At 41.3% G+C, this 12,659-nt stretch overlaps 1 protein-coding gene across 1 annotated transcript; it reads right to left on the reverse strand.

The window, feature by feature from the left end:
• Window positions 1-4,434: 4,434 nt before the first annotated feature.
• Window positions 4,435-5,216, reverse strand: H1-7 (H1.7 linker histone). The gene has a single exon (XM_019748345.2). It carries the CDS (start codon window positions 5,200-5,202, stop codon window positions 4,435-4,437), a length of 768 nt encoding a protein of 255 aa, XP_019603904.2. The 5' UTR covers window positions 5,203-5,216.
• Between the last annotated feature and the right edge of the window lie 7,443 nt (window positions 5,217-12,659).

Here is a 12,659-nt window from a genome sequence, read left to right on the forward strand (position 1 = left end):
GGTCTTTCCCCTAACCAAAAGGGGGAGGAGGGAAGGAACATATAAAAAGGGGCAAAGAAACAGCTGTGATTGTTCATGGATGCGCCTGTTCCCTCAGCGAGCTCCAGTGGACTATTGAAATCCTGACTTCCTTCTTGCTCTCAATGCCTTTACTTATCCATGCCGTTCCCAGCCTCATCCAAGGCGTCATGCTGACAGTGCCTCAATCTTCAGTTTCTCTCTTCCAAGTCCTTTGGCTTTTTTTTTTTTTAAATAAGTCCTTTGCTGACCTGGTGTCCCTATATTAATTTCCCAAACATCCTGTCTCCCTGTGCTTGCTAGGCACTTAAGTTTTGGCTGAAGTGAACTCAGCCTTTCTATGTCAGAGCTCCCCAGAGGAGGAGGAAGAATAGGAGAAAGATATCTGTTGATTTAAGACCACTAACAAATGGAGATGTTCACTTGTTCTGAGAACAACCCCTCACGAATGTGTTTGAGCACATCCTCCGCCGCAAGAAACCTCTAAATCATTAAAACACTTTGTAGAAATGAATTCTAAACTTTTGACCTGCACGTACATAAAAAAGATGTCTCATAGAGTTAATGAGTAGATGGTGAGGCCCCATTCAACATATATAATTGTAGTGGAGAGAGCACTGGATTTGCAGTTAAGTCAATTTCTAGATTGTACATATTCTAAACATTAGTTTTTTTACATAGGATCTAAGACATTGAGGTGAAGGTGAAATGAAATAATTCATGCAAAAGTAGAAGCCACCTTATAAATGAAAAAGCTATAACTGACAATTACGTGGAAATTTCTACCTTATTTTTGAGCAAGTTACTATTTATTCTGAAAACATACAAAAAAAGAGTCTCATTTCTAGGTCTCCTCTACAATTTCCATTACCTTCCCTTTACAATAGAGAACCACTTAGTTTTTTGTGTGTATCCTTCCACAATTTGTTTATACAATTACAAAGAAATATATTTTCCTTCATTTTACACAAAAGGTAGTTTTGATATACTCAATGTCTTGAATTTTGAATTTTTTCCTTTTTTTTTTTTACTTAGGGAGTTTGTCATAACAATACATAGAGAATCTCCCCTTTTCAGCTGCATGCTATTTCACTGTATGGAAGCTTTGCAGTTTAACCAATCCCCTAGTGATATTTAGATTATTTCCGTTGTTTTTTTTTTAACTGCAATGTTGCACTGAATACCTTTGTCATAAATCTTTTCACACTAATATCTAAAAGATAAATTCCTAAAAGTGGTTCTGCTGGGCCCAAGGACATTTGCATTTGCAATTTGGAAAGCCAAATTCCCTCCATTGGGGTGGCGGAGATTTACACTCCCACTAGCATTGTATGTGAGTGCCTGTTTCCCCACAGCCTCGCCAAAGGAGTAGGTAGGTTCTTTAACTTTTTGGATTCAAAAAGCTATCTTACTGTTTTAATGAGCATTTATCTTATGAGTGAAATTGCACCTTTTTCATATTTTCAAAGGCCATTTGTATTTCTGTTAACTTTTTTCGACAACGATTGAATATTTGATGCTAGAGGGCATCTAAGTTTCATTACAATTTTCTGATCATCATTGCACCAGCCAGCTGAGATAAAAGGGAAGCAAAGGATTGAGGTCACGGATATTCCATTTGCTCTGACTAAAGTTAAATGCCCAAATATGCTACTAGAATGTAAGCGGTGGAAAGTGGGGATTATGTTTTATCCATCTATATTCCCAGCAAAGGGCCCAGCCTTTTGCAAATACTTAGACATAGTGAACACTAGGGATGAGATTTGCTAGGGGAATACCTTCCATATAAGTACCCAGCTAGGCTTATGATCTAGATAATCTGGATAGCCTGCCAATGAGTTAAGGTCATTTCTTCTATTTCTTCAGACTACAACCACCCCAAAGTTTAGCAAAGCAAAATAATCTAAAATGACCATTGTTAGTTACATAAGGTCAGGTTCTGACACAATAAATTTGATAAGTTTACTAGTGAATGAATGAAGTTTGCTTACATGAAGAAACCATCATTATACAAACAGAAGTGTGATGGTTCTTAGGAAATCTAGAAAGCAAATTGTTGCCAGTGTCCATTCCATCCTATCTTAGAGGGAAGGGCTTTCTAATTCTAGATCATCTGTTCTTTAGGGAAAAATATCCGGGACTATAAAGAAGCAATACATGTGGCTATCATAAGGGCATTTGTTAAGTTTGTTCTAATTGTGTTCAGTAGTGTTTCTCACGGCCTCTTTTCAGATGGCTCCCTATTCTGATTCTGTTTGCTTCATTCTGCCACTCACAGACAATTCAAGAGCACATACACCTAATTATAGTGGGGGGAAATTTCAAAGGTCAGAGCATCTATAGATGAGATACACTGCAAGCATTGTGCTGTTATGTAGCTTTGCACAGGCTTAAAGCAATGATTCTCATTTAAAGGTGAATATTAGCATCACTTAAGCTTTTTTTTAAAAATATACATACCGTTTCTCCTTTTAGAAGATATCAGACTCTCCTGGGAAAAGCTTGGTCAGGTATACTCTGCAAGGCTCTCCATGTTATTCTAACACCTTCCCACCTCCCACCTTCACTCTCACCTCTTTTCAAGAATGAAAAGCACCTCCCAGGTGCTTCCCTTCTCCCCACTCCTTTGGCTTCAGCTGGAAACAGCAAGTTACTTCCCTGAATCAGGTACTCTGCTCTTTCCCTCCTGAGGAACCATTTCTGTATCCTGTCATGGCCTATACAATAAGAACTACTTCCACGCTGTTCTTAACCCCTGCATTCAGAACTAAAATGAATCATACATTTGCTCCATTTGGTATATACGAATTAAGTTCGCGAACTTGTTGCAACGATGTTGCTAATCTTTTTTTGATATCAGAGGGATTATTCATTATGAATTTGTACCAACAAACAGTTAACCAAGTTTACTATTTGGAAGTGCTGAAAAGGCTGCGTGAGAAAGTTTGATGACTTGAACTTTTCGCCAACAATTCATGGCTCTTGCATCACGACAATGCACCAGCTCACACGGCACTGTCTGTGAGGAAGTTTTTAGCCAGTAAACAAATAACTGTATTGGAACACCCTCCCTACTCACCTGACCTGGCCCCCAATGACTTCTTTCTTTACCCAAAGAAAAGGAAATATGGAAAGGAAGACATTTTGATAACATTCAGGACATCAAGGGTAATACGTGGCCATTCCAGAAAATGAATTCCAAAATTGCTTTGAAGTGTGGACTAGACGCTGGTGTCGGTACATAGCTTCCCAAGGGGAGTACTTCAAAGGTGTCCCTGATGATATTCAGCAATGAGGTATGTAGCACCTTTTCTAGGCTGAGTTCGTGAACTTAATTGTCCAACCTCGTAGTGCTTAATACATGTTTTTAAGACAATCTAAAGAGCTAGGTATTCATTATCTAATGTTCCCCATCTCCTTATAATTGCAATATGCATTCTGTTAATCTTAATAGTTTATTTCCTAGGAGTTGCTACTTGCCCAGTTGAGAATCCCATTACTGCATTTTATCAATCAAAGCATTTGTCATGATAGTTAACTCCCTCGTATCATGTTACTGACACTTAAATCACTTAAAATCATCCTAATCCAACCCCCAAGTTTTTTTCTTGGAAGGAAACCAAGACAATGAATGTAATGACAGCTACAGTCACAGTAGCAGAATTTTGACTAGAATCCTGGTCTCATTAAATACTGATCCAGTAGTTTTCTGCTATAGCATATTATGACTCCATCATGATTTATTCATACTCAGATTTCATTCTCAGGGATGAACACCTACCCTATGCCAAGCCCAGTAAAGATGCTTCACACACACTGTCAGTTAACTGATAACATATAAAACTTTTTTCTTTTTTAAGATTATCAAGTGAGGGCAAAAACTACAAACCTATTACATTACTCTCAATTCTGGAGAAGGGACTTTTTCCTAAAAGGAATTTCAGGTAAGAACACTGGGTCAGCGGGACCACTCAACTTAAAGGCTAGCTACTCTTCTCTTGCCCCATTGATGCCCCCAGTTCTCTCCTTACGTGCTCTTCACCCCAAAACTCATTTTGTACTTGTTGGGGTGTCTAACATTAATTCAACACTTCTGTCTAATCTGGTGAAGTTGCTGGTTTTCTACCTGTTTTCTTCCTTCCTTCTGAAAGGCATTTTCCTGAGTCCTGCAGCAGAAAGAATTTCAACGCCTTTTTCACCACCCCACAATGCCCCTGCTACAGGCCTCGCATTAACACACCACCACCACCACCACCACCACCATCTTTCCAGGTGCGGCAAAGAGGAAACAGACACACGTGGTAGTGGAAAGGTCTCATGAATAGTTTGTCCATTACAATGAGTGTGAGAGCTGCTCTAATTGGAGCCTTATGGGGAAAGGCATCTGTGCCTGTTGGAAGGGAAATTGCTCTCTAGCTACAGATTCCCGGAGACTGCATTCTGAGGATTTTCAGATTTAGTGCAAGTCTTTGTGCAAGCAGCCCTTGGGACGGTTTTTACTGAGGCTGACCTCTGCTTGGTCCGTTTTACCGGCTTCTCGGGGTCATGCTTCTCTTCCCTTGGCTTTTTCTCCTTTCGGGTCCTAGACCTGTATTCCTTCGTGGTGCGTCCTCTCCTCTCGTCCATCACCTTGGCCCTCTTTCCCTCCTTGGCTCTGGAACGCACCGGGTCCTTGGCTCTTGGCCTTATCCTTCTCACCGTGGCATTCGCCCTCGCGCTTCGTCCCCGTCCTTCCCTGGCCTTCTTGGTTGCCCTGCCGCGAACTCGGGGCTTCCGGGGGCCCCGCGGCCCTGCAAGGCTCCTCCTCCTGGAGCGGACGCCCACCTCCAACCTTGGGCGTCCAGGCTTTCTCTTCGGCTTCGGAATCTTGCAAACTCTGAAATAGCCCGCGGCGTCGCTGCCGCTGACCCGGATGAGTGTGCCCTTAATATCAGATTTGGGCGCTTCGCTCGAGTGGCGGCAGCACTTCCTGCGCACTTGGTAGCCAGCATTTCCCAGCTCCTTCTTGAAAGTGGCCAGAGTCAGCCTTCTGTGCTCGGTGATGGCTCTGAGCAATACCTGGGACACTTTGAGCACGGAGCGCTGGCTCCGCCTCGGCGGTCGCCCGAAGAATTTTTCCGTGGGCTGCTGCGTTTTAACTTCAGCGCCTTGGGATTCGCCACTGGGTTCGGCCACCTCGGCCATGGCCCAGCTTCCCCCTCCGTGGGGCCTCTGGTTTGGGGCCTCACCCACCGCTATATGAGCTAAGGCTGAGGCTGGCTGGGCCACGTCACAAAGGCAGATTTTCAGGGCTGGCAGATCCTACCCTTTTAGGTCCCTCCCCCCCTCACCTTTTTAAACTTTTAAATAACCTATCAGGCCGCTTTCTTCTAGGTCTAAACCAATCCAGATCTTCCACACCTATGCGAACAATTATGAAACAATCAACCTTTATAATCGTCAGGGTTTTGTCGTTCCTTGCTCTCTTATGCTCACACTTATCGTTGATCTTGATCTCGGCCACTTTTTGAAGTTCACCAGTTTTCTGTGAAAAATAGTGCTTACCATCTACCCACATTTCTCTAAGGTGAGAGACTCTCTTCCCAACTATCCAAAACAAGTCATACAATGCCTTAAAAAACTAAATGTTGTCTATAAAACACAACCCGGCCTAGAAACACCCACCGTTAGGTCCCACTAGTTAAATATCTGCAGTCATGCCTCCCTGACCCTCCACTTGGTGGATTTTGTGCAAGAGTATCAAGCAAATGAAAGAACCACTGTGGTTCCTCTACCCGAAACAATAATTCCCACACCTAGGACGTCCAGGTGCCTCATTCAGTTGGATTGAAACAATCAGATTCCAAATAGACTAAGAACACTGGTCTAATCATTATTCTTTGAACAGACTTTGTGCTTTTCTAAAACCCCTCTTCTTGGATTGCCCATCCCCTTTCTCTGCCCAGATAAATCCTGCCCATTGTTCAAAGTTCTGCTAAATCATTTCTTCACTAAAGCTTCCTCAGACTTCCAGTCAAATGATTTCTCTCCTATCACAATTACTTTTGCAATCCTATACTGCTTTTTCTTTATTTTAAATAAATTTGGTATTAAAGGGTGCAATGTGGCACAATATTTTAAAAAAGAAAAAAAGTGGACTTGGAGCTGGAAAACATGGATACATATTCTGGTTAATATTTGGATCTGATTTCTTTAAAAAAAAAAATCTAATAATCCCCTCGTACCAACATTGCAGAATTATTGCAAAGGTTCAGAGAAAATGATGGTAGTTGAGAAAATCCTACCCATAAAAATATTTTAGGCATAAAATTATTTTACTCTGATCATTTATGTCTTTCCAACTAAATAAAAGGGTCCCTGAGCGCCAGATTGTCTTTGAACTTCTACGTCCATGTACTTAACAGTATCTTTCATTGTACGTAGCAGTCATTTGAGTTTACTTAAGCTCCTCCCTGGAACTTGGTTGATTCAGAAAATAAGCAACCTTTACTTACTATACTAAATTCTAAGAACATCAGAGGTTTCAATGAATCTCACTCATACAGAGTTATACAGCTCTAACTTCACCAAGGATAACTCCATGCCAGAGCACAACAAAAGTTAGTAGCACACTGATTTAACCTCAATCTGTATGTCACTGCCCCTCCCTAATCCCCAGGCCTAGGGTTCTAAGGTGCTAAGTCTTTCTGACTCAATTATCTTGTAGTGATTCAGTTTATCTCTCCCCAAACTGAATGACAGAAACGTGTTCAACAATGTATTACAACTCCCCTACTGACTTTAAACTGCTGGTTCTTTTTTCCCAAAAGGAACTTTTCTTCTCATTTTGTTACATATTCTAAGACCCTTTCCCCCTCCTGAACTACAGTGTGCCTTCCACTTCAATGCAAATGACCCCACAATAGTTATTTCAGCAAATAAGCCCACCAGTCCACTCATGGCTTTGGGGAAGACTACAGTAGTTCACAAAACGAAATGCAAAAATAAAATAACAAGATTTCTTACAAGCATAGAGGCAGTCTGTCAATTGAGCATTCATCCTGTTACTAGGTCAGAGAATCGAGATCCAGGTGATCTCACCGAAGAACCAGGCAAATCTCTCAGCAATTAGCCTGAAACTATGAAGTTCTGGTCTCCCTGACTCCTCCCAAGAAGCTCTAAACACCCCATGTAACACCCCCCCAGCCCCACATATATAAAATCTATACCACCCCCCAAATGTTAGCAAGAGAGAAATATGGACTTCAGTATTACCAAAGTCCTACCCAAGTTCTTACAGGGCACAAGAGAATTCATACTGGAGAAAATCTGTATAAATGTGTTTGATATGGAAAGGCTTTCAGCATACGTTGTACCCTCACAGCACACATAAGAATTCATACTGGGGAGAAACCCTACAAATGCCATGATTATGGAAAAATCTTCAGGAAGCATTCACATTTGATATGCACATGAGAACTCACACTGAAGGAAAAAAATCTTACAATTGTAATCAAGATGGAAAATCCTTCAGGAGAAGCATTTCCCTTACTGTCTAAAGTAGAATACAAAATGGAGTTCAGTCATTTTGGGAAAGCCTTCAGTGTTACTTACCCCTTAGAAAACATGACAAACCACACCAGAGAAAAGCCCTATGAATGTAATCAGTATAGAAAATCCTTTCACTGTAGTTCTTTACTTACTATGAATAAGAGAGTACTCAGTGGGGAGAATCCCTATGAATGCAACAAGTGTTGAAAATCATTTATTTCTCTTTCATTCCTTACACAACAAAGGAGAATTCACACTGGACAGAAGTCTTATGAATGTAACCAATGAGTAAGAGACAATTTCTTTTTACTGAGGTAATGGACGAGCAATCACACCATAGAGAAATACTTTGGATGTCACCAATGTCAATGAGCCTTCCATTTTGCACAAGATAAATCACACAACAGAAATACATAAGGAAGGTATATCCCTCATCTTTTACATTAGGAAAAATTCCTTTAATGTAATTAGCAGGGCCAGCTTGATGGGCATGTGACTAGTGTGCAATTACACAGGGCTCCGTGCTTGAAGTTTAATACTGAGGTTGCCATGTTAAAGTTCTCAATAATCTTATTTTTGAGTTTGTGTTTTGCAAGTGAAGTTGTATGGGACAATGAAGCCTGTTCTAGAAGCCTGGAAGCTCATGCACCGTCCTGCCTGCTGTCACCTCACTGCCTCCTGGGGACAGGTTCTATATATATCAATATACGCAAGAGCTCTGAAATTATTTTTACAAAGTTTCCTTTGACACAAATATGCCAAAAAGAGGTGCAGCCTTCTATACAAATTCTAAAAGAAAGAAATCCGTGGACCTGTAGACCTAGGCTAGAATTCTGGATTATTTACCAATACAACAAACACAAGCCAACTACAAACTGAACCTATTAAAGAGCTAACTTTGCAAAGCACTTAAATTGAGTCAGGAGTTATATTCTTAAAAACAGAATTCTACTATTCATATATTATAAACTGCCACAAAATGACAGCAAGTGCTGGAAACAAATACCACATATTTCAACCCCTTCCCTCATCAGCACCAAAGCAGCTTTGTCCCGCAACAATCAGACTGCTCTTCTAAAATAACACAGTATTCCTGTTGACCTGTCAGCTTCCACCTTAGATTATTGGCTTGAAATTGCACCACCTTTCTCTTTCATAATTCTTATGTGTCTCGTGGACCACCATTTTGTAGTTCCTCTGTTAATACCCACTATATTCAGAAATAAATTATTCCCCTGGCTGGCCTCCTTCAGAGACCCCTTCCTCCCATGAAGGGCCCCTCCAATCAGAGTTGACACTGATTATTGCTGGGTCAACAGTGATGGACCTTTAGCTGGTCAATGTAAATTCAGTGGAATAATTTACCTTAGAAAGTACCTTGGTTCCTGATATCCTCAAGTACCTAGAACTCTTCCAAGTATTAGACATCAACAGTATACTTATTCACACTGACTAATTTATTTCTTTTCTTCCTGTTTTTCAGTTTGAAGTTTTTTTTTGGTTTGTTTGTCTGCGTGCTTGCTTCTTTTTAACAACATTGATGGAGCTCAGCACTTAATTGGCTTAAATTGTAGCAGTTACTTCAACACCAGAAGACATCACAGCACATTTGCCATTACCTGCAAAGCCTGGTTTGCACTGTTGGAATGGCTAAGAAGAGCATGGTTTTGGAGTCAGGCAAACTTGGGTTTGAATCACACAGCTCTGTCACGTATTTGCTATGTGACCTTGGGCAAGTGACTTAACCTCCCTCAGTTTCATCTATAAAATGTGGATGTTAGGAGGAATAAATAAGGCTAATATTTCTAGAGTATGTAAAAAGTGCTTTATAGACAGTGTTGTTATAGCTTAAGAAAGCAAATACAGTACAATACATACTTTTTGCCTTAGTTCTTAATATCCTCCTTCTCATTTACACGTCAAAATCATAAACCCTCCTCTACTTTGAGACAAATGTCAAAATGCACCTCTTCATGAAGTTGTCCTAATTCCTTCAATATATAACCTTTGCTTCTGCTTAAAACCCAAACATTTTGTGCCTCTTTATAATATTTATTTTGCAACCTCAAAAGATTATAAGCTCCTTGGCACAAATCCTCCCTAGAACCTAACACATTACCTTGCATAGGCTGCCTAAATATTTATCGAAATTTACCACTGGTTACTTTTATATTTATGCTACTGTCAATGCCCTTCAATTAAAGACCATAAGAACACCTGCAGTTAAACAAACTAGATCTAGTACTCCTTGTAACAAGGGCAAAAACACACCATGGGGTATCTCAGTAAAAGGATGTTAGAAAGAACTTATTCTGGGCTCTGGTTGGATAATTTTGGGGAGAGTCTAAGGAAGCGAAGGTTCTAGATTTGGTATTGTCAAAAAGCAGGAGCAGCTCTATGACTAGGTATATAATAAATTTTATCTATAGGGAGTGCAAACTAGAGCAAAGGGAAAGCTGTAATAGGTAAAGAAGTAGCAGTCATTTATTTAGGTAACAGGGAAATGTTTGGCATTTTGTGGGTTGTACAATGATCTTGTCTGAAGTGGATGTTCTTGTTATATTGTTTATGTCCAATAGGAGGACAACACGTATCATAGCTGTGTCAAGTCAGTGACTGGATATTAAGAGTAAGTTTTGTTTTGTTTTCTTTCTCACTACATTCCATTTATGGAAATCTCATATTTGATGTTTCTCATTCAAGAATTATAACAGGTAATTTTTCTTTGCTCTTGGTGTTGAACTCTCCCAGCTAACTCGAGGGCTGCTGCTGCTTTATCAATTGCAGTTTTATCCATTCGATTCCTCCCATCTCTTAGATGGCTAAGATATCCAATCATAGAATTTCCCCACTTTCTGACAGGCTCTCCCCAAACCTAACACAAGTCCAAATCACAAAACAATCCCCTCTTAACCTCCTCTTACTGAGATGTCCCACAGGTTCCCCATGGTGCAATCTCTCTTGTTGCAACAATAAACCCAACTCTTGTTTGCCTACAGGTGCATTTCCTGGTACTTTAGGCTGGTGGACACAGACATCTGGATGTTAATTGCTGTCATGCATGATATAGGTATCTTTTTCCTTGTCTTTTTCTTGTCCCTTAACCTTGCTTATGGAATCTTCTGCTATTGATAAATTTCTAATTTTATGTTGTTAGTGTTATCAGTCTTCTCCTTATGACTCCTTAGTTTTGTGACATAAATGTATTCTATATTTTCTATTTTTAGTTTTCAACGTGTAGCTTTTTAATCCATCTGGATTTAAATTTTGAGTGCAGATAATAAGGATTGAAGTTCTTTCCAAATCTAGGACACTTCAGGATTAAAATTCACATCCATGGCTTTCTCTGGGAGTCTTTCCTTGACTCTCACCCCCTCCATTTCAACAGTCTGGGTTATAAGTCCCAGTGTTTTATTCCCATAGTACACATCACAACAATCATCACTTCTGTCTTAGAATAGTCTGCTTGAGAGCAAGGGCAGCGTTTTGTTTTATCTCTGTGTCTAGTGTGTTACCTTCACAGTAGGAGTTTAATAAATATTTCTCGATTGACCACCTGTCCTCCTTACTTCAACTCCTATAGAGCAAGGGCCAGACCTTATTTGGTGGGACTTTACTGGTGTTTGCTGATTTGAAAGTGAAGAAAAACTAGAATTTTAGTCCCTGGGTTATTGCCATGGTAATGAAGTGGGTTATTTAGGTCTGCAACATCAATTCTGCATTGAGGTTGGCTAAGAAATTGACTGCTTATCTCACTTCAGTACGTATTTTTCTCTCCACCTACTATGCAAAACTAAAATTATGCAAACTGCATAAATAATTTCCATGCAGTCTCATCGAAGCCCCTTCCCTGGGGCTGTAACTTCCTTCTTGCCCTGAGGCTGAGGGGATGCATGCAGCGGACTCCAGGGATCACAGAGGGACCATGAGGGGTCCCAGGGCTCCCGCAAGAGCCCTTTCTCCTGCTGGAGAAAGATTAGGTGCCTCGAGTGGGTAAAAGTTGAAAATTCGCGTTTTGTCGCGCACCCCTTTCCCGTACTCTGAAGGTTGGATGTGACTGACTTGTCCTATGCTCCAATGGCCTTGCCATTTCCATTCATCTTGTGCTAACGTTCAGAGCATGCGCACCCCTTAGGAAGGCCGTTCTGAGACTGGAAGACCGGAGCGGTGGCTTGTGGGAAATGTAGTCTCAGGGCCTCTTGTGTCGAGTCTGAGAAGGGGCCTGAGAGGCTGCTCCCCTTAAAGATGCTGTTGCAGTTATTAGCCCCTGAGAGAAAAGGCTGTTGTGTTCCTTATTTACGAGGCATAGAAGAATGAAAAATGGTGAGAGACTAGCTATAGGCAATCTGGGGTAGAATTTGGCAGCCTCCTAAATTCCAGCTGTCTGAAGAACTGGTCCTACTCTCTCCTTCAGTCTCTTTCCTTGAAACTGCTGAGGGTTTCAGAATCTGACCAGGACTTTTATTTTGCTCACCTAAGCACGGGAGGGGAGAGGGTAGGGATTGTGCTTAGTTTTTGTCTCTTTCTCCCTGATAGTGCTCACCGGAAAGCCGGAATACATGAAGGTGCTCAGCACAGCGCTTGACAGAAAGAGGCCAGTGGTGTGTGGCATTTGAGTCTCACATGGTTAAAGACTCTGGTAGTAAAAGTGACGACCCATTCTAGAGTAGGGGCTTGGGAAGGAGGAATATATGGTGTGAGTCAGAGGATCGGTAGGTCTGTCCTTGCCTGTTTGACTCCGCACAGTAGATCTTGGCCAGCTCCCCCGTTTCACAGAAGAAAAAACTGAGAGATAAGGGGCCCCTGCCCAAGGTCCCACCACTGCAGAGCAACAGCATCGAAACTAGTACTCAGGGCTCTCCCTCCCATTAGTTTACCTCTAGGGGAATCGGTGAAAGGAGAGATCAGCTTCTCACAGCCTCTAAGGATGAATAAGGACTAGGGAGGCAGTGTCAGGGAAAGGGGTCGTCAGAATCTGACCTTTCGGCCTAGACAATGGAAGTCTCCTGCTCCCTAGGAATCTATTGTGTAGCTTGGCTATACAAAGAGAACTTACCCTTCCTGTGAGCCTCAGGAAGGGAGGAATAACTGCTTGAATCCCCAATGACAAG

The sequence above is a fragment of the Rhinolophus sinicus genome, linkage group LG02, assembly GCF_036562045.2.
Source record: "Rhinolophus sinicus isolate RSC01 linkage group LG02, ASM3656204v1, whole genome shotgun sequence".
NCBI classification, from domain to species: Eukaryota; Metazoa; Chordata; class Mammalia; order Chiroptera; family Rhinolophidae; genus Rhinolophus; species Rhinolophus sinicus.

Excerpts from the sequence above, each read along its gene's own strand:
- H1-7 (XM_019748345.2), bottom strand. The coding sequence starts at position 5,202 with ATGGCCGAGGTGGCCGAACCCAGTGGCGAATCCCAAGGCGCTGAAGTT.